Source organism: Lepidochelys kempii, chromosome 1, assembly GCF_965140265.1.
Source record: "Lepidochelys kempii isolate rLepKem1 chromosome 1, rLepKem1.hap2, whole genome shotgun sequence".
NCBI lineage: Eukaryota > Metazoa > Chordata > Testudines > Cheloniidae > Lepidochelys > Lepidochelys kempii.
Window position 1 is genome coordinate 293327792 of NC_133256.1, and position 26793 is coordinate 293354584.

Here is a 26793-nt window from a genome sequence, read left to right on the forward strand (position 1 = left end):
AGGCCTCACCCATCTACAGGTGTCTGACCCCTCCTCCTGTAAACCAGGTTCTGGAGGACTTGTTCTTTGGCAGAGTGCACATCCCTTATCCCCTTTTGCTGCCTCTCCACCCCCATGAGAGCCACCATTTGGAGAAGTGAAGCTGAGAACAGAACTATTAAGAGCATGCACTGAAAACCCACTGCTGACACATGTGGGAGCTGATAACAGGCATACTTGATGCATATCACAGGTTCTCCAGCAGTGAGGAGAGGAGATGGGAACACCCACTGCTATGAATGGAGCAGTTCACATATCTCAGAGCTATTGTGTCAAGCTGTATTCCTCTCCGAGGGATGTTCCCATTTAGCTGAGAATATCTCATCGAGATGAATGGGCCATTTCACACTTCTCCGAGTCTCTTAGGCTGTAAAGCCCTTTCCCTCCATCCTCTATCCTTCCTAAAAAGTCCCCCTTTCGACACTGTGGTTGTTATGGCCTACCAGGTCCACTCTTTTCAAGGTCTAGACAAGCTTGCTGTTTAAACTTTGACTCTTAAGTGCTCTAAAATCTACAGTTACTCAGATTGCCTTGAAATTTGGTTTGCCTCATGGGGGCACTGGGTAGGTTTAGTGAGCCAAATGTGGGGACATTTGACCAAGGATTTCCCAAGATACAACACTTCCCCTCCCCCAAAAGCCTAGTATTTTATTACATCCAAAGGTTCTACCAACTATTTTTGCACACACCTTCTGAAAAGCTAATAGCCTAATGGGATGGGAAGGGAAAGGTGAGCTGGTAAGAGGGCTGTATATTGTAGGCAATTGCAGGGGAAAGGAGCTTGACAGTCATTGGTCTTATCTCACATTTTTAAAGTTCCTATAAACACCAGGTAAGAAGACTGTAAAGCTCTTGGGACATAGCCCATGTCTGAGATTTCTCTCACCAGTCCTGCTAGCAACTACACATTCCAAACATTTTAAAACAGAGTTATCCCAATTCCATTGTAAAAAAGTGTACAGAGGGGTCACTTAGGTATCACATAACAACTATGTTGTCTAGTAGAGTGAACAGTGGACTGGGGCTTAGAAAACTGGGCTCTAGTCCTGGGTCAGCCATTGGTCTGTGGGGTGACTTTGACCAAGTCACTTGATCTCTCTATTCCTCAGTTTACCCATCAGTAGCATCTGAGCTGCACATCTACACAATAATTACAACTGCCTAAATCATAATGACAGGTTTCAGAGTAACAGCCCTGTTAGTCTGTATTCGCAAAAAGAAAAGGAGTACTTGTGGCACCTTAGAGACTAACCAATTTATTTGAGCATAAGCTTTCGTGAGCTACAGCTCACTTCATCGGATGCATACTGTGGAAAATACAGAAGATGTTTTTATACACACAAACCATGAAAAAATGGGTGTTTATCACTACAAAAGGTTTTCTCCCCACCCCCCTTGCTGGTAATAGCTTATCTAAAGTGATCACTCTCCTTACAATGTGTATGATAATCAAGGTGGGCCATTTCCAGTACAAATCCAGGGTTTAACAAGAACGTCTGAGGAATAGTGGGGGGGGGGAGGAATAAGCAAGGGGAAATAGGTTACTTTTTATAATGTCTCAACCATTCCCAGTCTCTATTCAAGCCTAAATTAATTGTATCCAATTTGCAAATTAATTCCAATTCAGCAGTCTCTTGTTGGAGTCTGTTTTCGAATTTTTTTTGTCGAAGGATAGTAACTTTGAGATCAGAAATCGAGTGACCAGAGAGATTGAAGTGTTCTCCGACTGGTTTTTGAATGTTATAATTCTTGACATCTGATTTGTGTCCATTTATTCTTTTACGTAGAGACTGTCCAGTTTGCCCAATGTACATGGTATACTCCCCCCCCCCCCCCCCCCCCCGCTGTTCCTCAGAAGTTCTTGTTAAGCCCTGGATTTGTGCTGGAAATGGCCCACCTTGATTATCATACACATTGTAAGGAGTGTGATCACTTTAGATAAGCTATTATCAGCAGGAGAGTGGGGGAGGGGAGGCCACAAAACCTTTTGCAGTGATAAACACCCATTTTTTCATGGTTTGTGTGTATAAAAACATCTTCTGTATTTTCCACAGTATGCATCCGATGAAATGAGCTGTAGCTCACAAAAGCTTATGCTCAAATAAATTGGTTAGTCTCTAAGGTGCCACAAGTACTCCTTTTCTAACTGCCTAAATGACTGCTAACTGCTACCAACACCATTTCTCTTTTTGTTAAAAAAACTAAGAAATCCAATGCCAAAAAACTTTGTTAATGCAGAGCTACAGTTGCCCAGTGGTATCTCGTGCCCTTCTATAGAATGTCATGGTGAGCAAAACTCAAATTTGTGAAAACAATGAAACACCAAGTTCAGCTACACACCCATGTACCCTAGGGTGACCAGATAGCAAGTGTGAAAAATTGGGACAGGGGGTGGGGGGTGCTAGAAGCCCATATAAAAAAAAGCCCCAAATATTGGGACTGTCCCTATAAAATCGGGATATCTGGTCACCCTAATGCAACCTAGAATACTCTGCTCTTTTTGAGCAATGCCCCAACACACCCACAAAACATACTTGCATTCTGCCTTTGCATGCATTGAACACCACCTCTGCTACATTTTACAACCTCTTCAACCCCTTTTACAAACTCTTCATCCCTATGCACATGGTGCTATCTAATACTGTACTTTCACTATATTCCGTTAAACACACAGACCACACTCATCTCCCACCTAACTGCTGACTATCCTGATGACAAGAAGACCCCTCTGTCCTGCTAGTGATACAACCTGCACAATGCAGCACTGAAATGAGGGATACTGAATCTCTCAAGGCACACATTCATCTCTTTCCTTTGATCACACAAAGAGAGGTCAGGGAGAGGGGCTCGTATACATCCCCAAAAGGGCCACAGCACCCCAGATTGCCTCACATCATAATCATAGCTCTTCAAACCTGCTAGAACTAATTAATCCACTATTCAATACAGCTACTGCAATCAATACATTCAATTCAGTGAATGCAGCTGGAGGGAATGCAGATAATTCCCAGTGGCTGTTGTCCCTTCCAGGGGAGCAGTATTATGGTTGTTTCCACGTGTATCTTAACTCTGTATTTCCTGGTTTTCGCAACTTTGAGTTTTCATTACCTTGACATTCTGAAAGGGGAACGAGATATTACTCCCCTGCCCCTAGGGAACCACAACTCTATGTTAATGTAGTTTTTTGCTAGTTAATCTATTTAGTTTATCAAAGAGGTGACTTGATCATAGTCTAAAAAGGGAAAAGTTATATAATATTAGAGGGTTCTTTCATCTGGAAGACAAATGTATAACAAGGTTCAATAGATGGAAGTTAAAGTCAGAAAAATTCAAAGTGGAAATAAGTGGTGGGAAGCAACCATTGGTACAGCTTACAAAGGCATGTGGTATTGTATTAACTGTGCTGTAATAAATGGACCCAGAGAACAAAAGGCATTTACATGACTCCATAATTGTATATTACAAGGGTAAGGACTCTGAAGTACAGAGCCCTCAGCCTCCTCAGTACCGTGGCAAACACCATGAAACATCTTTTTAACTTGTATTAAAGATACAGAAAAGAAGAAAAAAAAACAGAGCACTTGAAATATAAAATATTAGGTAAGGCTTCCATTTTAATAATATCCTTTATTCTCCTTTCTCCTTAAATTGTGAAGAGATTTTAGAAGAAAAAATATCTTGTTTGACAGTCTTTTAGGTGGTATTAAAAATGATAATAACCTTCCTTTTGGGGGAAAAGAAAATTAGTTGAGATGGGCTGGAGCTGTTATTGTTAAAGTTTGATCCCATTTCCTAGAAGCCAAAACAAGACAAGCACACACACAAAAAGGAGAGAAAAGAACAGGAAAGATAGAATATACAGAAAGACGTGTACTTTCACTTGTAACCTCACTGCTGAAAAAACACGGCCATGGCACACAGTTTTATCAGTCACTCCCAGACCTGGCAAACTTGAACCAGCATTGGGCTTTTTAGGGCATTGCTTTTAGCTGCCTCTTTCTTGTCACAGGCTTACAACAGTGTTGCAAAATATACAGTCTAGGCCAGCTGAGCCTTATTAGACAGAAGGAAATAAGGAGAGGGATAGGAAAGAGAAGGAATAAGATGGTGAAGGAAAAGGAGATATGGGGGAAAGGAAGAGGCAAGAGCATGAACCAGTGTCACATCCCAGAGGGTGTTTGGGATTTAGCCATAACCAGGGCAAGGTGGCTAAGTCATCTGAAACCCTGTTTCAAGCCCAGTCTGGTCAGGACATCTCTCAGGATCAGGACAATAAAGGCCTAATGGTGTTATGGTGGTTCCGTAGGTCCCAGCAGGAGCAGCAGACATGATCGTGAAGCTCATTCCTTCTGTTTCAACCATCTCCCAGCCAGCAGTGGCTGTCAGACAGCCCTTAATCCCCCCACATCTTTTTTTAAGGACCCCAAAAAGGGAGTGCTGGGTAGAATAGCCCATCCTCTCATTATTTTGTCCAACAATTAGGCCTAACTTTTGACACACCCACGTTTGGTCTATTGATTTCTAGACCTACACTTCTCTTGTTTACCAGGCCTGAATTTATCACAGTCCTTAAATTATAACTGTAGGCCTTTTTGTTTGGATTAACCAAGTCTTTCTGTCTCCCTTTTGAACCCTTTCCAATCAACATTTATTGTTATAGGTTATTGTGATATTTTATTATTTTTACTCACTTCTCAAATTTGAGCTCACAATAAATCTGTAAGCCCATATGCTGGGGTGTCACCCCACACAAGCACTGAGTGGGTTAATGTGTGTCAGGAAGGACTAATTAAACTTAGAGATGGTGCACCTGAGGGGAACCAGTGTGTGATGCTGACAGAGCAGGTGCCAGCTCATAACAAGGTCCCTAGATTTCATTGAACACTGACAAATGCACAGCTGGAAATCAGTCTGGCTCACTTGTGTGTTAGTATTGTTAAAATAGATATCAGTGTGACGGGTTCCCCCCAGGGTGACACCTGGAACTGAGGTACCACTGAGCCGCCCTGACCCACCAGTCTGGGCTCCCTCTCACACTGTGATGCTGTGACAAGTTGCAGGATTGCTCCTTCACCCAATTTACCTCTCAGGGCCAGTGTGGGGAGTACACCCGAACCCAGGGATCATCTATCACAAAGGCAGGCTTGCCTGGGTGACAAGACAGACTGGAGACTCCATGTGAAGGCTGTTATAGTGCTTGAGGAGTTCACATCTGATACTGGTTTGGTGAAATCTAATTGTAGAACACACAATCAGCTTGGGTGACCTGGTTTGTTACAGTCTGCCCTGAGGTTGGCACTCATGGTCATGGGCAACTCCAGACAGCTTGACACAGGGATTGATAAGGCCTGACAGCTGATGAAGCTCAGCTGGGGAAGGAGCTGGGCTGGGATTATATAGCCAGGAAGTGAGAGAAGGAAAGGGCTACAGGCATATGGTCTGTAGTCACTCTTTAGAGGGAAAGGGAGTTGGCCAAGGACAATGAGGAGAGCCAGGGGAAGGATACACCCTAGGGTGCTGCCTGGACTGGGGAGACTTAAAAGACTTACAAGAGGCCAGAGGTCAATCAGCCATTAGGAGCAGAGGAAGTTCCAATATAAACTTATAGATTAGAGAGATGGGGTAGGAAGGAGCCCAGGAAACAGCAACAGGATCTGAGGCTGAGCAGACCTAAATTGCTAGTCATAGGGTCCCTGAGCTGGAACCCAGCGTAACAGGTGGGCCCAGACTCCCCTACTGGCCACTGGGAAATGGCACAGGAACTAGAGGTGGAACAGAAGATCATCTGAGGTAACATCAGCCAGCTTCTTTGGTGAGACTGTGTTGCCCTAGAAGGGAGGGAATTATATAATGAACCGATAGGAGGCTGAGTCATGAAGAGGGAGAACCCAGAGTCACACAGAGTGTGGGGGCGGGGACCACAGCATGAGCAACTGACAGAAGGGGGCACCAGCCGGGGTCAGAGCTAATTCCCAGACCCAGCCACAAGGAGGTGCACCTACAGTGAGGGAACCCCTTTAGAACCCAATTATTACAACAGTCTGAATCACTCAGAGTCTTTAAATGAAGATTGAATGTGTTTCTTTAAGATAGTCTCTACCTCAACTACAAGTTGTTGGACAACAATATATTAATGCATCATTAGGACATTTATTTCTGCTACTAGCTCTAGCAGAAACATATAACACTATATATTAAAGCTTTGGAGAAGACCATCCTGCTGTAACAGTTTGGTCCACAACAATAGTTTCACTATGGTTTACGCTGAAATCTCTGAATACCACATCGTAGGCAGTGATGCCTGTCAATCTAGGGCTTAATCGAACAACCTCATTCATATAAGTAGTCCCATTTACTTAAACGAGACTCTATGGGTGAGTGAGAATTACTAGCATGAGTGACAGTTGCGAGCATTGGCCTTTTTTCTGTGTGTAAAGGATGATGTCCATACATATACAGTATGCTTACCAGGCAGTTTTATAATTTTCTGATCAATCATGTCATAACAATGGTACTGAAAAAGAGGTTTCTGGTCTAGGACACTTCCATTATCTCAAGCAGGAGAGTCTAATTTATCATAACTCTGTATTTTATGTCAGCATGTGTTTGGGAATAACAACAAAGCTGTACATTTGCATATTTGCAAGATGGAAAATGGAGATACCCTTATTGTTGTCTTGTTGCCAGTTATTAAATGAATATGTTCTTCTCACTATGGACAGCAATGCGGTAATCCAAGGCTAAGCCTAGTACTGACATTTATCAGATACCTATATCACTATCAAGTGTTGCAACAAAAGCAGCAGTGAATAGTATTGGGTTTAGAATTCCTCAGGTATGTGCCTATTGTTCCTTCCTACTTATCCCCCATTCCTTAAATGAGGCCTTGGGGTCATGTCCTCATACTGCAACCTGCCACATCTGTGAACATGCAATTGCCCAGTCATTGCACTCTGCCAGGTCACTGGAAGAGAATTTGTGCACAAGCTGCTGGCATCACATGAGATATTTCATGTTTTCAGGCTCTCTGCCACTGAGTATTGAGACAGTCATGAGTATTGGGACAGTGATGTAGGCCCAGTTGAACATCACATCTCCAGACCAACCAACTCCAGTGCAGAGTCTATTAAGACAACACCATATACTCTGGAGTTGATCTGCACTGGGTGGAAGGTGCTTGACTGGTGGGAGCCAAAGTACCCTGGATACAGAGTCATTCTCTATTCTAATCAATCCCTGTTCATATTTATCTTTGATATGTTGCATCAAATTCAGAAGCTATTCATTACATGACCAACCTGTTAATTGATCAGAAGTGGTCTGATAACTTGTATAAGGCAATACAACAGTAGTCACTCAAACAATTTTAAAATATCACACAAGAGTGAGAGAGGTCAAAAATTGTTTGGGTTGGATGGTTCCTTACCAGGCTTCAAAAGGGCCACTACCTTGGCTTGTCACCGGATTTTCAGTATCTTGAGCTAGATGAGACAAATCTTAAACATACTCAAGAGTCCCTTCCATTTATGTAGGCTGAAATTTTTGATCTGTTCAGTTCAGATGTTATCTAAGCCTACTGCTTTCCCTATTTTCAGGATATTGATGCCCGAATCCAATCCTTCATGGAGAAGGCACTTTAAGATCTAGATTGCTGGATGTATCCAGAGGTATTTTCCGAAGTGATGACTAGTTGGTAGTGGTAGTCCACTTATCCTTCCCATGTAGTAGCATTTGGTGGGCAATCTGATTACCCAGATGTTGAAATATCAGAGTTGGAGAGTCTACATATGGTCTACTATGTTTTTTGCTGTTAAGTGTAATATCCACAGATTCTATTAAGTTCTGCCAGGATTTTAGGTGTTCTTTAGAAATTTCCAACAGTAGATGTTCACCAGCAGCTATTGTGTCATCACCAAAGGGGTCTGCTTGGAATTTTTGCCTGGATGTCTCATACAGTATGGCTGTTCGGGGAGTTAGGCCAAGGTTATATTCCCTCTGACATCCACAAGATATGTTTCACCTAGTAGACAGATGCACAGCATCGACAAAGCAGCCATATTTCTTGATATCAGTGCAATAGGTCTGACAGCTGTGTCAAGATCTTTGGCGAATGCCAACTAGTTTGCTTTGTTGAAGTTGAACTTCATTCTGACACCATGATACAAAAGATACCAGTGCTTATCTCAATTCCCATTGGGTGGTGGTATGCACTCGGAATTAGGTCTAGCACCAATTTTCTACACATGTGAACTAATGTAGTACTAACAAAGTTTAGGTCAGGCTTATACACATGCTTCCACTGGCAACTGTTGAAAGAACTAGGGAGCTGCAGGCTCAGCTGATGAGCAACTGCCAAGTTTCTATCATCTTTGCTCTCTGTATAGCCCCCTTGACTGTTATGGCTGTTGAAATCACCAATTAACGTGTGGTACTCTTCGTTGTCATACAGGTGGGTCGATGAAATTGAATAGTATCTCTGGTGGCTTCTAGATGGAAATTATGGAGATCTTATCCTTCTCAGCGGTGAGAAGCTTGATATTATTCTCTTCCATTTTTTAGATGGATGCAATCCTGATACCTGCCTTAACAATACAGTGCTGCCAAATTGACTGTCTCTCCACAGCCAACATCATTCCTAATGTCCTGGGTCATTTGTCCTGTAATCCTGAGTGTATCTCCTGTAGGTAGAGAACATGGCACTGGTATTTTGTGTAAGTATCAGCAATAATTTCCTGTTTAGGAGCTGACAGTCCTACAACATTTATGGAGAGAACAGTCAGTGTGGGCCCAAAGAGGACCCTTGGTGTCCAGGTTGGATTCACATTCTTTCCATTGACATCTTCCTTTGTTTTGTAGCATCGCAGTAATAAGAAATGGGAAAGTGATAGTACAAGTTGTTTAGCAGGATTCACAACCTTTAAGGCTGCTTATTCATAGATTACCAATTAGAGATAGGTTTCAGAGTAGCAGCCATGTTAGACTGTATCTGCAAAAAGAAAAGGAGTACTTGTGGCACCTCAGAGACTAACAAATTTATTTGAGCATAAGCTTTCGCTTATGGTGTCACAAGTACTCCTTTTCTTTTTTCAGTTAGAGATATACTCTGTCAAGGGAGGCCCTTAGCTTGCACAAAAACTGCACTTGCAAAAGCTGACCTGCAACTGCACTTGAATTCAAATGGAATAACTGTGCATGTGAAGGATTAGTTTTTTATATGCACCATTGCAGAAGCTGTCTGTACAGTCAAGTGCCTGGGCTCCTGCCTTTTGAAAGTTTGAACCCTACAGTCTGATTTTAAAAAAATACCTTAAAAATTCAATAATAATTTTCATATAACTCTACACTGGTCAGGATTTTGGTGCACATATATTGAGATACAAAGGTAGATTTACATTTAGACGAAACCTTCATTGTTAACATGAATAGATCTATATTAAATAATAAGACCCTGATTTGGCAAAGTTCCTTAAACAGGTTCCTAAATTTAAGCATGTGAGCCATTCCATGTATGTTAGATTAAGGACAAGAACAAAGGAAAAATACATCTCCATGAGGAAAAAAAATAACCCAGAGAGTGTCTCTCTCATTGTATAAAATCCTCTGCCCCCCCCTCCTCCCCCAGCACAGCACCTAACTGACCGGCAGAGAGAATCCTTACATTTGAAGGTAGAGTACTCAGAGAAAAGAAAAATAATGGCCCTGATTCTCAGTCCTCTCACTTACAATCAAAGAGCTGTAAATCAAAGTATGCATGAGATGCTTATTTTTGCACTAACATGTTCCACTCAATGAACCAGCCTGTGGCTCTGTCTCATACAGGCCAGCCGATGGGGAGGAGGAGGGGCGCAAAGGGGGCAATTGCCCAGGGGCCCAGGCAATTTAAAAGGTCCTGGGGGCCCCTGGTCGCTGCCAGCGCAGCAGGGCTAAGGCAGGCTTCCTGCACCCTCACTCCACTGCTCCATGCCACTCCCAGAAGAGGCTGATGTCCCTGTGGCCCCTGGGGAGAGGGGTCTCCACACGCTGCCCCCACCCTTAGCGTTGACTCCGCAGCGCCCATTGGCTGGGAACTGTGGCCAATGGGCGCTGTGGGAGCAGTGTCTGCGGGCAGCAGTGCACGGAGACTCCCTCAGCCCCCCACCTAGGAGCCACTGCCAGTCTCTTTCAGGAGCCGCTCGAGGTAAGCGCTCATCCCCTGACCCCCTCTTGCACCCCAACCCTCTGCCCCAGCCTAGAGCCTGCATCCTGCACCCAAAATCCCTCCCAGAGCCCACACCCCCACAACACCCAGGGGCCTGGAATTGCGCTTGGTGGGACTGGTCTCATACACTGAAAATATTACGTGTATCCTCTTGCACTCTCTTCCTTATGGGGCACATGGCCCTAACTAAGGGGTAGAGCACAGCAGAGCTGGTCAAAAAATTAAAACAAAATATACTGAAAATTGTTAAAGTTGTCTCCACATCACGGGATTTGAAACGGACTCCGTTTTCATTTTCCTATTTTTTCCATGAAATTCTTTAATTGACTTTTTTCCCCCCAGATGTATTTGTTTACAGAAAATGGACTTCCAGGAAGTGGTCGACCAAGAAACCTGGGTTTTGGTAAACAAAATTTTTCGCTAATTATTTTGAAGAGAACAGATAAACATTTCAATAAAAAAAAGTCACAAAAAGGTTGGAAGTCAACGTTTTGCAGATTTCTTGTTTTCATTAAAAGGCCATTTTTGACAAAAAGATTTTTTTTCAAATTTTGGCAGGCTGTAGTGCAGAGCACGCGTGCGTGTGTGTGCACGCGCATGTGCACAAACTGTGCCTCAGAAAGCAAATTCCTTCTCCCAGCTCTTTGCTGCGCATGGGCATCTTTCCCACGGTGATTCTAGGGGACCCCATGGACTGATGCAGGGTGAGACAGATCCATGGACTTGTCTTCTTTCTTTCTGTTTCTGCCTTGTCATTGTGCCTCAAGAGATAATACAAGAAAGCCCTTCCTGTCCCTTAAACAGGAATGCAAGAGGACAGAAGGGTCTTGTAGCCTTCTTTCTATCTGCACTAGGGCCAGATACAATATTTGGCATTCAAAAAGCAGTAAAGAGAAAAGTGTATCCATTTGGCTCACCCCAGAGCCTGCACAGTCTGCAAACGGTGACAAATCAATAGCTTTTCCTCTCTAAATAACTTTAACCTAAGATAGCGCCAAAACAGAAGAATTGGAGTAAGTGGTCCTTTGGTGTGAAATATGTTCCTTTTCTATGGCAAAATGCCCTCTTTTGGGGATCAGTTTGTCTATTTCCAGTTTGTAGTAATGGCTCAGACCCAGTTGAAAATGGTATTTCATGTTTTCAACAATATTTTATGTTTATCACAAGCTAAATATGAGTCAGTGTAAACATCTTTCTGGGATGTATTAGCAGGAGTACTGTAAGCAAGACACGGGAAGTAATTCTTCCACTCTACTTCGCGCTTAGTAATTTTTCCACTCTACTTCGCGTATTATTAACTGAAGTACTGTGTCCAGTTCTGGGTGTCACATTTCAGGAAAGATGTGGACAAATTGGAGAAAGTCCAGAGAAGAGCAATACAAATGATTAAAGGTCTAAAAAACATGACCTATGAGGGAAGATTGAAAAAATGGGTTTGTTTAATGTGGAGAAGAGAAGACTGAGGGGGGACATAAAAACAGTTTTTAAGTACATAAAAGGTTGTTACAAGGAGAGGGGGGAATAGTTTTTCTTCATAACCTCTGAGGATAGGACAAGAAGCTATGGGAGCAAGAGAGGTTTAGGTTGGACATTAGGAAAAACTTTCTAACTGTCAGTGTGGTTAAGCACTGGAATAAATTGCCTAGGGAAGCGATGGAATCTCCATCACTGGGGATTTTTAAGAGCAGGTTGGACAAATACCTGTCAGGGACGGTCTAGATAATATTTAATCCTGCCTTGAGTGCAGGGAACTGGACTAGATGACCTCCCTTCCAGTTCTGTGATTCTGTGATTCTATGTATGGGCACTTTCAGAGATTAACATTGATGTGTTGCAGCCAGAATAACATTTAATTTGAAACTGCTTATATGAGCTCTTCCTGGTGAATCTGATGGAAGATTTTAGGCCTAAATGCTTAAATCTGGTTCTGTAGGATTTCTCCCTTGACTTTGGAAGCTCTCTTTGGGCTTGAAAGGGTTGAGAATTTTTTTCTAAAAGAAAAACAGAAAAGCCTACTTCACAAGGAAGACCGGTCAAGCTCTCACATCTCTAGATAAAAGACAATTGTAAGTCCGGGAATAATTACACTATATGCATGCAAATTGCTAATCTTCTACTGAACTATAATGGCCTGTGCAATGGGGTAAGAAGCTCTGAAACTAGCCAACAGCATGACAGCCTACACTGATTAAACTTTCATAGCAGATTTATGTGATTTACTATAATAAAGGCTTGGGTTACATTATTCAAACCTGATCTAATATTTTCTTTTCCTGTGTAATTGATCCATGCTAATGTGTCTTATTAAAGTCAAATGATTTTGAAACTAGAATAAAGGAATATAGGAATATAGAAATCGCCATTGACCATTTGTCCATCTAGTCCCGTATCTTGTCTCTCACATTGGCCTGTTCAAGATCCATAAAAAGGAGGAGCAAGAACCCCATAATGGACAATTATGGAATAACTTGTCATCAGTTCAAAGATTTAAGGGCAGAAGGAAAGAAGTCTAGTGCCATATCTAACAAGATTCTTCAGCCTCAGCCAATAAACTTTAAAAAATAGTTACAAAAGAACTATATGTTAATAAACTAGAAGGGAAGAAATGCTATATAAGAATATCAAACTGTTACCCCCTTGCAAGTGGGATAGGGAGGTGGATTTTAAAGAAATTGCAGGTAATTTAACAGATATAAATGGTCATACTTCATAAATAACGATCTGGTTGGATGGCCTCTCCTACAAGAGGAATAATAGACAACTAAATAAAACCAAGGAGGACACCCCCTAACACATCCAGAATGCAATTGACAGAGCTTGTGAACTGACAGAAGTAACGCAAGTCCACCCAGTCACTGACAATGAAAAGAGCAGGAATGGCAAACTCAGGATCTGTGCTGGATCTACACAGAAGGAACTCTTTTGAGAATGAAAAGTGACCATGTGACTAACAAACCATCAAAGTTCACAAATAACAGTTATTGGCAGATGTCCAATAAAAAGCAGAATAACCCTCTCATCCATCAATTGAGTTCAGGTTGTCTGCCCTGAACTGCATCCTAGATGTTATTTGTGTGTTTTGTTAATTAGTTGTATTGATTTGTTGGAATTATAGCTAACAGTGGAGGATATTATGATATCATGTGATATTAAAATTATGATATATTATATTGAACAAAATTATAACATTAGTCACTGGAGTCCTGCCATGTAATAGCGGCATAACAATGTGTAAACCCTAATCCATGTCATGTGGCTGGAGGCAGGAAAAAAACAGTTACTCACCTTCTCATAACTGTTGTTCTTCGAGATGTAATGTTCATGTCCATTCCAATCAAGTGTGTGCGTGCCATGTGCATGCCAGCTGGAAGATTTTTCCCTTAGCAGCATCCGTAGGGTTGGCCTGGGCACCCCCTGGAGTCGTGCCTTCATGGCTTCCAATAGAGAGCCCTGCCAATCCCCAACCCACTCAGTTCCTTCTTGCCGGCTGCTCCGACAGAGGTGTAGGAGGGTGGGCATTGGCATGGACATGAACAATGCATCTCGAAGAACAACAGTTATGAGAAGGTGAGTAACCATTCTTTCTTTGAGTGCTTGTTCATGTCCATTCCAATCCAGTGACTCAAAAGCCAAAGTTCAGGAGGTGTGGTCAGAGTCATCCACTGATTGGAGCATACTCGTCCGAAGGCCGCATCGTCTCTGGCCTGTTGAGTGATCGCATAGTGAGTCATGAAAGTGTGTATCGAGGACCACATTGCCGCTCTGCAGATTTCCTGTGTGGGGACCTGTGCCAGAAATGCTGCTGAGGAAGCCTGAGCCCTGGTGGAGCGTGTGGGGATTGCTCGAGCGGGCACCTTCGCCAAGTCATAACACTCCTGAAAGTATGACGTGATCCAGGGAAGACTACAAATAACTGGATGGACTTTCATAATGGCTTTGTTCTCTCGATATAGAAGGTTAGTGCCCTGAGGACATCCAATGAGTAAAGCCTCTGCTCCCAGCTGCAGGAATGCAGCTTAGGACAGAATACTGGGAGGAAGATGTCCTGGTTGATGTGAAACTGGGAGACAACCTTAGAGAGAAAAGCAGAGTGAGGCCTGAGCTGAACCTTGTCTTTATGGAACACAGTGTAAGGGGGTTCTGATGTAAGGGCCCTCAGCTCCGACACTCTCCTAGCTGAGTTTATCGCCACCAGAAACGCCACCTTGCATGAAAAAAGCAGGAAGCACATCGGCAGTGGCTCAAATGGTGGGCTCGTAAGTCTGGAAAGGACTAGGTTAAGGTCCCAAGCTGGGATAGGCTGTTGTACTTGCAGGTATAGTCTGTTGAGACCTTTAAGGAAATGGCTGACCATCAGGTTCACGAAGACTGAGCGGCCATCTGCGCCTGGATGGAAGGCGGAGATGGTGGCTAAGTGGACCCTTATTGATGACATGGATAGTGCCTGTTGCTTAAGAATGAGGAGGTAGTCCAGTATGAATGGCACCAAGGCAAGCACTGGTGACTGACAGTGCTGCTCCGACCAGACAGAGAAACTCTTCTACTTGGCAAGGTACGTTGCCATTCTGGAGGGCTTTCTACTGCCAAGTAGAACTTGCGTGACTTGAGCAGAACAGGACAGCTCCATGGAGTTTAGCCTGTTATCCTCCAGAGCTGGGGCCAGCGACATCCCTGCCACCACTTCATCTGGGGAGGATGAGGAGGAGAGGTCTGCCAGTGGACCCTGCTCACTCCCTTCAGCACCCCATGGGTCTCACGGCATGCCATATTCCACAACTTGCGATACTGGGACCACTGGGGGCAGAAATATTGGTGCTGAAGCAGATGCTGAAGTTGCTGGTTCCGGCGATGCAGATATCATCGACGCTGGTGGAATCGAAGCTGTAGCCACCGGTGGTACCGCTGATGGGAGGGTTGGTGCCAGAGCTGAGGGGGCAACAGCGGTGCTGGTGCTTCTGTTGGCAGTGCCGCTGCAAGCGGTGCCGGCATTGCCTGCAGGTGGGGCAAAGGACGCCGAGGACGAATGAAGGGAAAGCAGTGAATGTATTGTTTCTTGACTTTAGCAAAGCTTCGACATGGTCTCCCACAGTATGCTTGTCAGCAAGTTAAAGAAGTATGGGCTGGATGAATGCACTATAAGGTGGGTAGAAAGTTGGCTAGATTGTCGGGCTCAACAGGTAGTGATCAATGGCTCCATGTCTTGTTGGCAGCTGGTATCAAGTGGAATGCCCCAAGGGTTGGTCCTGGGGCCGGTTTTGTTCAATATCTTCATAAATGATCTGGAGGATGGTGTGGATTGCACTCTCAGCAAATTTGTGGATGATACTAAACTAGGAGGAGTGGTAGATACGGTGGCAGGTAGGGATAGGATACAGAGGGACCTAGACAAATTGGAGGATTGGGCCAAAAGAAATCTGATGAGGTTCAACAAGGATAAGTGCAGGGTCCTGTACTTAGGACAGAAGAATCCCATGCACCGCTGCAGACTAAGGACTGAATGGCTAGGCAGCAGTTCTGCAGAAAAGGACCTAGGGATGACAGTGGACGAGAAGCTGGATATGAGTCAACAGTGTGCCCTTGTTGCCAAGAAGGCCAATGGCATTTTGGGCTGTATAAGTAGGGGCATAGCCAGCAGATCGAGGGACGTGATCATTCCCCTCTATTCGACATTAGTGAGGCCTCATCTGGAGTACTGTGTCCAGTTTTGGGTCCCACACTACATTAAGGATGTGGATAAATTGGAGAGAGTCCAGCGAAGGGCAACAAAAATGATTAGGGGTCTGGAACACATGACTTATGAGGAGAGGCTGAGGGAACTGGGATTGTTTAGTCTGCAGAAGAGAAGAATGAGGGGGGATTTGATAGCTGCTTTCAACTACCTGAGAGGTGGTTCCAAAGAGGATGGTTCTAGACTATTCTCAGTGGTAGAAGATGACAGGACAAGGAGTAATGGTCTCAAGTTGCAGTGGGGGAGGTTTAGGTTGGATATTAGGAAAAACTTTTTCACTAGGAGGGTGGTGAAACACTGGAATGTGTTACCTAGGGAGGTGGTAGAATCTCCTTCCTTAGAAGTTTTTAAGGTCAGGCTTGACAAAGCTCTGGCTGGGATGATTTAATTGGGGATTGGTCCTGCTTTGAGCAGGGGGTTGGACTAGATGACCTCCTGAGGTCCCTTCCAACCCTGATTTTCTATGATTCTATGACACCAACACTGACCTAAATCTTGGGCACTGGACCTGTCCCTGGCAATACGCCCAGGGTGTCCAAAAGGGCCACTGTGATGAAGGCTGCCACTGTGGAGGCCATGGTGCCGGGCTGGGCTGGTGGTCACGGCATTGTAAATAAGAAGTAGGTAGTATTATGTCCTGTAAATGTAAACAAACTTGTTTGTCTTCGCGATTAGCTGAACAAGAAATAGGACTGAATGGACTTGTTGGCTCTAAGGTTTTACATTGTTTTGTTTTTTTTGAGGGCAGTTATGTAACAAAAAAAAATCTACATTTGTAAGCTGCACTTTCATGATAAAGAGATCGCACTTCAGTACTTGTATGAGGTGAATTGAAAAATACTATTTCTTGGTTTATCATTTTTGCAGTGAAAGTATTTGTAATAAAAATAATAATATAAGGTGAGCACTGTACACTTTGTATTTTGTGCTCTAATTGAAATCAATATATTTGAAAATTAGAAAAACATCCAAAAATATTTAATAAATTTCAATTGGTATTCTATAGTTTAACAGTGCGATTAAAAGTGTGATTAATCACGATTAATTTTTTTGAGCTAATCATGTGAGTTAACTGTGATTAATTGACAGCCCTATAGGGAAGGTCTTGTCGTGGATCAGTAACTGGTTAAAAAGTAGAAAACCAAGTGTAGGAATAAATGGTCAGTTTTCACAATGGAGTAAGGTAAATAGCCGGGTCCCCCAAGGGTCTGTACTGGGACAAGTTCTGTTCAACATATTCATAAATGATTTGGAAAAATGGGGTAAACAGTAAGATAGCAAAGTTTGCAGACAATATTAATTTACTCAAATGGTTAAGTCCAAAGCTGACTGTAAAGAGTTACAAAGGGATCTCACAAAACTTGGTGACTGGGCAAGAAAGTGGCAAATGAAATTTAATGTTGGTAAATGCAAAGTAATGCACGTTGGAAAAAATAATCCGAACTATACATACAAAATGATGGGGTCTAAATTAGTTGCTACCACTCAGGAAAGAGCTCTTGAAGTCACTGGTTTCAGAGTAACAGCCGTGTTAGTCTGTATTCACAAAAAGAAAAGGAGTACTTGTGGCACCTTAGAGACTAACCAATTTATGTGAGCATGAGCTTTCGTGAGCTACAGCTCACTTCATCGGATGCACACAATGAAGTGAGCTGTAGCTCACGAAAGCTCATGCTCACATAAATTGGTCAGTCTCTAAGGTGCCACAAGTACTCCTTTTCTTCTTGAAGTCACTGTGGATAGTTCTCTGAAAACATCTGCTTAGTGTGCAGTGGCAGCCAAAAAAGCCAACAGAATCTTCGGAGCTAATAGGAAAGGGATAGCTAATAAGACAGAAAATACCATAATGCCATTATATAAATCCATGGTATGCTTGAATATTGTTTTCAGTTCTGGTCACCCCATCTCAAAAAAGATATACTGGAATTGGAAGAGAAAGGCAATAAAAATGATTAGGAGTATGAAACAGCTTCCATGTGAGGAGAGATTAAAAAGACTACAATTCTTCAGTTTAGAAAAGAGAGACAATTAAGGGGGAATATGATAGAGGTCTATAACATTATGAACAGTTTTCAGAGTAGCAGCCGTGTTAGTCTGTATTTGCAAAAAGAAAAGGAGTACTAGTGGCACCTTAGAGACTAACCAATTTCTTTGAGCAAGTGAGCTGTAGCTCACGAAAGCTTATGCTCAAATAAATTGGTTAGCCTCTAAGGTGCCACAAGTCCTCCTTTTCTTATTATGAACAGTGTGGAGAGAATGGATAGTGAAGTATTATTTATCTTTTACATAACACAAGAACCAGGTTTCATCCAATGAAATTAATAGTGGGGAGGTTTAAAACAAAAATAAGGAAGTACTTCTTCACACAAGTCACAGTCAATATAGGAACACATTGCTAGAGGATGTTGTAAAGTATAACTGGGTTCAAACAGAATTAAATAAATTCATGAAGAATAGGTCCAGCAATAGCTATTAGCCAAGGCAGTCAGAGATGTAACCACATTCTCTGGTGTCCATAAACCTCTGAATGCCAGAAGCTGGGACTCAATAACAGGGGTGGATCACTTGATAATTGCCCTTTTCTGTTCATTCCCTCTGAAGCATTTGGCACAGGCCACTGTCAGAAGATAGGACACTGGGCTAGATGGACAACTGAACTGACCCAGTATGGCCGTTCTTATTTTCTTCAATACCTTTATAACATTATATTGGATGAATACTAGGAGTGTTGCTACAAATTAAATCAGTTTTTATCTAAATATATATATGACGTGCCTAGTGTCTGAGAGTGGTATATTTTTCCAGCTGAGCCTTATAAAACAGCTTAGGTTGAAAGAGGGATCCTAAAACAAGCAACATAACTAACATAGTGAAATTCTTAGTTAAAAAGGGGGAAAGCTTGAAGTGGTATACAGCGTTTACAGTTTTGTCTCAGCACCCCCACTATAAAAATTGTTCCAACACCCCTATCGTCTAATCATCACAGAGGCCTATCAAAACCTAATGAGCCATTGTGGGACATCACAATAAAAAGAGTTTGTTAATTGCCCCTTTACACCCATGAAGAGGCTATGTGCAAAAGGGTTCATACCCTCAGCTTGAATTCTGGAAGAAGGAAATCAAAACATCTGACAAGAAATTTTTTCATCTCTGTTTTGCTGTTTGGACTCTCACATGGCTGGAGCTATGGAACAGAAGCAGAGATCTCCAGGGTCAATCTGGGTTAGCCCTAAAAGACATTCAGAGTTGACAGATTATTACAACTCTATCACCTTGTAAAACCATAGACTGTAACTCATGTGTGTATAGATATTTGCCTGCTTTAACCTTGTAATAACTCATTTATTTTTCCTAGTTAATAAATCTTTAGTTAGTTTACTACAGGATTAGTTACAAGTGTTGTCTTTGGTGTGAGATCTAGGGTACAAATTGAACTAGGGCAAGTGACTGGTATCTTGGGACTGGGAGGAACCTGAATATTTTGTGATCTTTGGTATATAGCAACCAATTATAACTAAGTCCAGCTTGCCTGGATGGCAAGATACCTGGAATGCCCAGGGGGACTGTCTGTGACTCCATAGTAAGAATGTTATACTGCTTTAGGTGTTCACACTTATTACTGGGTTGGTGAACTTTGTAATTATAGCACATACAACCAAGTTTGGGGTCTCCGCCTTGCTTCTTGAGAAGTCTGAACTTGGCACTCCTAGTCAGGAACCACTCCAGACAGTGTGACTACAGGGTTTTAAAGTAAGAAATGTGTGAGGAGAAGAAAAATTTGGAGATTCAAGAGAAGGAAAGTTTCCTAAACTAGGAAGGTGTCAGGTTTCTTGTGGAAGGATTATGGCTATTCCAGCCAAAACTCACCTGTATTAACAGAATTTTAACAGATCATACATATTGTGTTGCTTATTGAAGCTAATAGAAAAATCCCAAATGTCTTCTATGGGGTTTTTTTAAAAAATGCATTTAATTTGAAGTTTCCTGTGAAAATGTTGAAATTTAAAAAAATCTTTTAGATTTTGGTAAAAAATTTCCATTTTTGAAAACCCTCCAAAATATATCTGAGAAGTCAGTTTTTGTTGAGAAGTTGGAAAACTTCAACCAAAATGGAAAAAGCATTTTTTCATCAAAAAATCTTTCAACAAAAAGTGTTGACCTGCTCTGTTGCTTATTAAAATAATCATTGATTTTGGCTATCATTAAATACTTCTCATCCATCACCCTAATTTAGGATTTTTTAAAAATCTAGACTATATTGTTTAAGGTCAAAAGGTCACAAGAAAAAGCAGACAGATGTGTACAATCTTTTTAAAGAGACCAGCATAATTGGTCAAAATTAATGAAAAATCTGCTGATAAACGATTACATAAGAAGTGCCTCCCTGCCGCCTCGTGAGATGTGCTACACAGGGATACTTTTTAAAAAGTGCAATGACTACATGAAAGTACCGAATACTAGCTTTTTTTTTTGCTTTTTTTTTTCCCAGTGCAAAAGGAGGAGAAGGGAGAGTACTTATGGGGCAGGGGAAAACTATCTAGAAAATCCCACCACATGAGAAGATTTTTTTAAGTTATCATTATTACCATTTTAAGATTGTAAATGTTGGAATGTAAAACCAACACACTGGGCTTGATCCTGTCCCTGCTAAAGTCAATGGGAATTTTGCTCTTGACTTCTGTGAGAACAGAATTAGGCTCACAAACTGCATTGGTTCTCACAATAGAATTGGGTGCCATCAGTGTTTAAAATGATTGAAAACAATAATAAAATACTAATAAACCAAACAGAAGGTGTGAACATTTTAAAGATTTTTTTCATCTTACAAAGAAACCTAAAACCTTTCAGATTTCACCAGCTGTATGAGAGATGAGTGTTAGATAAATTGTAATAGTGGATATTTGAAAGGAAGGAGTTACTTCAAGGAGGAGGAAATGAAATAAAAGCTCTGAAGGGTCATGGGATTTGGAAATAGTTATTTAATTTTACTTCAGCAACTATATGAAACTAAAATGTACTACTTCTTTAAATCCCTGTAGGATGTATTATTTGTTTTGCTAAGCAGTGAGTATCACCAAAAGCTTTCTCTCCAGTGTCAAAATGTCAGGAAATTAATGTAATATATTCAAAGAAAAGGAGTACTTGTGGCACCTTAGAGACTAACCAATTTATTTGAGCATAAGCTTTCGTGAGCTACATGCTCAAATAAATTTGTTAGTCTCTAAGGTGCCACAAGTACTCCTTTTCTTTTTGCGAATACAGACTAACACGGCTGTTACTCTGAAACCTATATTCAAAGGGTTATTCTGAGTATAGGCAGAGTTTTAAAATTGCTTCCTCGGAAGTTAACACTGCTTCAGCTATTTTGTGGCCAGAATAAAAATGCAGATCTACTTCTAAATAAAATACAGTAAGCTAGTATTCTGTACAAAATGCCTTGTAGCAAAAGATTTGATAAAGACCCCAGAAAAATGGTGCTGAGTTGTCTCTGTTTGAGTTTATCTGTCTATCTCTAATATACAAAGCCACATTTATTACTTTATCTTGGTCAATATTTCATTTTTTGCTTTGTTAAAATGAAGTATTTTTATCTTAAAAGTTGGGTGTATATTAAACTAATCACTTCTTACAGCACTTTCTTTTTTCTGAAGATACCCAGAATCCACCTGAAACGTATAGTCTTAGTCATACTTTAAATACGTATAAGAACTAGGCCCAGTGAAGATCTATTTCCTAACAATGATGTGAACTGGGTTAAAAACTTGTAAAAGGCTGCACCTGGCAGTGCTCAAGCCCTGAACATGGTTCACCATTAGCTGCTGACCTGCAAGAGGGAAAGATGAAGCATGTACAAGAACTACTCCTCAACAGCCTTGTGCTAGCCATCAGTGGCATAAAGCACCAGTTTTGAGACTTGAGCCGGAGTCCACTGAAGTGAATGGAAAACTCATGTTTAAGATACATCTAAGAACTCTACACCACCAGGATGTCCCCCAGTTTTGGTCTTTCCCAGTTTAGCCCCTCACACAATTTACAGTAAGAGGCTTGCTGAAACTGGGTACAGCCTAACCGGTACAGGATACGGACTGAGAAAGAGTCACGGTTTTCTACTGGGGGGTTGGGTTACAGGAAGCAAATTAATTCTTTAAAATGAAAACCTGCTGTTTCCATACTAGATTGTAATAAAAATAATTGGGCTCATTTAACAATGGTTTAGTTGAGTTTTTTTATGATTTTTTCCTCTCTCCTGACACTCTTCCAATTTTTCTCTGATAAACTTGCTTTTAATAAAAATAATGGGAAACTGGACCTGGTGATTAACGGAGGCGGAAATTACTACTGGGCACCTTGGGATACTCTTGGAGATAAAGACTTTCTTTGCTGTTATCAAGAGCTGCTATGGTGTAAGGCATGTGGCTCTGAAATGGGAAATGTGGGTCCTATCCTAGAAGATACTAGCTGCTTCCAGTCAAGCACCTTAAAAATCAGAGTTCTAGACATGCAACACTCCAGAATGGCCTTTTGCTGTAATCTCTGACTATTGCCTATTGTTGCTGCAGCTGTCCGCAGTCAGTTTAGTATTCTCTATCAGTTCAGTCATTTTCATTCATATCCCATTTTCCTAAATTGTAATGGTTTATTCCTTTATATTCTATACATTATAGGCGTATTTAGGCACACATAAAGAGCTCTGGTACCTGTTGCACTCTAATTGGTCCATTACACATGCACTACACATGCACACTGAATCTTTTTGTGCACACCAACAGGGTTTACACGGACCAATTAGTGCACAACACATTAGTGTGCTTTAGAAATCACACCCGCAGAGTGTGTATTGCTGCTCTGTGTAGACATGCCCTTAGGTTAATAGTTTGCTGTGGTCTCGACTCTGTTTGCATACTTGACAAATGGCTATTTTCTCATTGAATAACAAGCACATTGCTAACCTAACTCTTACATGGTAGATTTCCAGCAAAAAAACTAAAAAAAAAAAATCACATTCTGTATGTAAGAGTTATTTACTTTAAATTTTTAATTTTTATTGACTACTATCAGCCATTCATCTTTTATTGTCTTTTCTTCTGAAATACACCATGAATTTAACTCCATGTGAGCTATTGTTTAAATATAGTAGTTCGGCAGTGGCAGGATATGGATCTTATTAATGTGAGGGCAGAAGAAAGAGCCATGTGTTATTAAAGAAACTCATAAAACTGCACAAAAAATTTCAAAGCTAAAGAGCATTCTATGACTTTTTGTACTGCTAAAATATGAGCACATCAGAAAGCCAGAAGTGAGGAAAGCTGAGCACCTGAACACTAACGATAGTATCAGCTGCAAGTACCTGATATGTCACACCTCCCAAAGCAGGAGTCCGGAGTTGTACAGATGAAGAGCCCACTTATTTTAGGAACTCTGGTCATTTCCTTACTTATTTTCATTACTGCTTTTGTTAGTCATTGAAAAGCATTATTTGATTTGTCTCCATATTTTTCATCCTTCCCCTACCCAAGGCTCCACAAGTCAACAATTAACCAAGGAAGTTTTCACAGGACTGCTACTCATCCCATCAGTGCTACAACCAACTCAGTCACAAGGTTTTCTGTAGTGATACCATTGTTGCCCTCATCTCCTGTGACTAAGTGCACTGTCTCTGCAGTATTCCTAGTCCTTGGCATGCGATTCTGGACCTGTGAACCAAGTCTAGGGGTTCTAGTATGCAAAAGTGTAGCAAGGTGACCCAGGTTGGATGTAGACCACTTACCATTGCTAGCAATCTACATCTTCTTTGTGTAGGCATGGAGAAGGAGGGACTTGGAACACGCTGAATTCACAGACCAAACTATGGAGTACTGAAAGGAAGACTTATGGTCTGGGCATTTCCTCCTTCTTTTGTTCCAGGGTGATCTGGAGGAGAAGGCTGAGCCCCAGGGCCTGAGAAACTGGGTGCTCCAGCATGACATGCCTGACTTCAGCAAAGCCAGGAAACAATCTAGGGAACATGCCTTCAGATTGACCGCCGCCTTGATGATTGACAGTGGAGTCAGGGGACACATAGTCTGCATTAGTGGGAATTACAGCTGGTGAAAAAAAAATGTTAGTAGAACAATTTTCCATTGAAAAATGCAGCTTTGTTGAAATCAAAACTTTTACAGGAACATGATGATTTTGATGAAATTTTCGATGGAACATTCTATTTTGCAATATTGCAACATTCTATTTTGACTTTTTCATTTACATTCATTTTGTTGTGACTTTTATGCTAAATAAAATATGAATATTAACATTATGTATGTACTATATAAGTCAAAATGAAACATTTCAACACTATTGAAACAAAATGTTTTGATGGTTCCAAATTGAAATTATTCAGAACGTTGTTTGTCAGGAAATATCAAAATTTTCGCTTTTCATTTGGATTTGGAATGACATTTTATCCAAATGGTGGAATTTCCCACAGAATGCACATTCCAGTTCTTTACCAGCTGTATGGGCAGCTGTGTCTCATGTATTTGTCTGCCACCAGAGTTGGAATGGGTAAACTTAATCTATCTAGTTAAATGCTGATTTATCACTTGGTTAAACAGACAAAGTAGCTATTCTAGCACAACCGTAATCTCTGCAAATAGCACCACTAAGTGGAACATAGTGGTGCCCCATGTGCCAACAGCTGAATATTCACTCTGTCTATATGATGATGAACACAAACTTTCTAGGATATCTCAATTTTTTCACAAGTAACAGCAGACATGAATCTTATTTATGCTAAGGCCATTTTACACCACTTGGACAACATGCAGAGAGTTTAAATTGGGAGGAAATTACATTTACATACTGTGACAAAGTTCCTGCTCTACCTTGGTGGGTCTTGCGCTTCTTGGCGGATTTGTTCGCCTTGGAGCTTCACGGCAGCCCTCAGCTTGGCCATTTTTCTGAACCCACAGTCCAGGTCGACTCCTCCTGTGTCTGACCAGGAGTTGGGAGGTCTGGGGGGGGAACCCGGGCCCGCCCTCTACTCCGGGTTCCAGCCCAGGGGCCTGTGGAATGCAGTTGTCTAGAGTGCCTCCTGGAACAGCTGTGAGACAGCTACAACTCCCTGGGCTACTTCCCCATGGCCTCCTCCCAACACCTTCTTTATTCTCACTGTAGGACCTTCCTCCTGGTGTCTGATAATGCTTGTACTCCTCAGTCCTCCAACAGTCCACGTTCTCACTCTCAGCTCCTAGCGCCTCTTGCTCCCAGCTCCTCATACGCACACCTCAAACTGACGTGAGCTCCTTTTTAAAACCCAGGTGCCCTGATTAGCCTGCCTTAATTGATTCTAGCAGCTTCTTGATTGGCTGCAGGTGTTCTAATCAGCCTGTCTTAATTGGCTCCAGAAGGTTCCTGATTGTTCCGGACCCTTCCCTGTTCCCTTACCCAGGGAAAAGGGACCTCCTTCGCTTGCTGCTCAGCTATTCTCTCCTAAAGCCCCCTGGCCTGGATTTTTCTTACTTTTTGACCCTGCCTTAGTTCCCCCCCTTGACCGGGCCAGATGCTTTTTCTTCGTTTTGGTTTTTTTTGCTGTTTTTTTGCTCCCGTTCAAGTGCTGGTCGGTTGCCAGCTTTCTGCCAGCCCCCCCCCCCCCCCACACACACCTGCTCTCGGACGCCACTTTTGCCCCAGCTGAAATCCCCCGGGGGGGGGGGGGAGGACTGTCGACCCGCTACCCGGAGGAGGGGAGTGGAAGCCCCCAGACCCAGCCGTTTTGCTGTTATTTCTAAACCCGTACTGAGCTAGGAAGATTCTTCTTTTCTCTGCAACATTCTTGGCCTGCTGAAAGCCTCATTACAAAGCCGGAAGAGAAGATAGCCGACAGAAAAAATCACCCAGGGAAGCTATTAACCATCGTGGAGGGGGCCGTAAGACTGAATAATTTTTGAACTGTACTCTCATGTGGGGGGAGTTTGACTGTGTTTTAATTGCGTTTGTAGGGACACAGGGGGTGTGACACGGAGCTGCCCCCCGATCCATCGGTGCCCCCCCGAACACTACTACGACCGTCACGGCCCCCCCGCCATCCGTCCCTGCTGGCAACTTGCCATCTGCCTTTGGATTCAGCTGTTTGCTTTGAATTTTGCCGTTCGGACCAGACACTACAGCCGACCAAACGAGACTCTTTGAGCAAACGTGCGTTGGGGCATGTCCCCCGCCCCCCCACACCGGAATGTTTACCCCACAGTTTGCCCCTGTTACCGGACCCCAATTCCTGTTTTTCTCCCCCGTCCAGTCCGACCCCTTTGGCACGCCCACCCCCCGCCTGCAGCCCAGCAGGGAGGAGTGGTTAATCTGCTTCCCCCCCACCCCATTCTGGTATCTCCCAGTCTCTCCCTGCTCACAATGGCGGGGAATGAGAGGGGTGAGGCCCCTCTAACAACCTCAGTTGCCCCTCCCCTACCTCCCCCCTGCCCAGCCCCCAAGCCCTCCCCCCCACCATTGCTGTCAAAACACCTGCCACCGCCCCTGCTGGGGCATCAGCAGTAGGAGACACCGGGGCGACTACTGCCGCTGCTACGTCCACTGCCCCCCCAGATTCTAGGAACCCCCCCACCAGTTGGCCGGAAAGGCCGGGGGTGAAGAAAGGAAAGGGCCCCGCTAAAACCACCAGGCCCTCCATGGCAGGGGCTCCCCCCACCGCTGTGGCCTCGTCACCGACCATGGCATCCCTCCCCGCTGTTCCCTCCACCAGCTCTGCGAGCATCCCTCCCCCGGCCCCCAGGACGTATGCCCGGGTGGTGACAGGCCCCCCCCCGCCTGCCGCCTCGTCATCTCGCCCACCCACCGC

The 26793-nt window shown here is 42.8% G+C and overlaps 1 protein-coding gene across 1 annotated transcript in view; it reads left to right on the forward strand.

The window, feature by feature from the left end:
- LOC140910082 (uncharacterized) overlaps window positions 1-14043 on the forward strand; it is a 30124-nt gene extending 16081 nt beyond the window's left edge. Inside the window, exon 3 of the mRNA XM_073340270.1 lies at window positions 13856-14043. Coding sequence (XP_073196371.1) covers window positions 13856-14043 — 188 coding nt within the window. The remainder of the gene's footprint in view (window positions 1-13855) is intronic.
- The last annotated feature ends 12750 nt before the right edge of the window (window positions 14044-26793 follow it).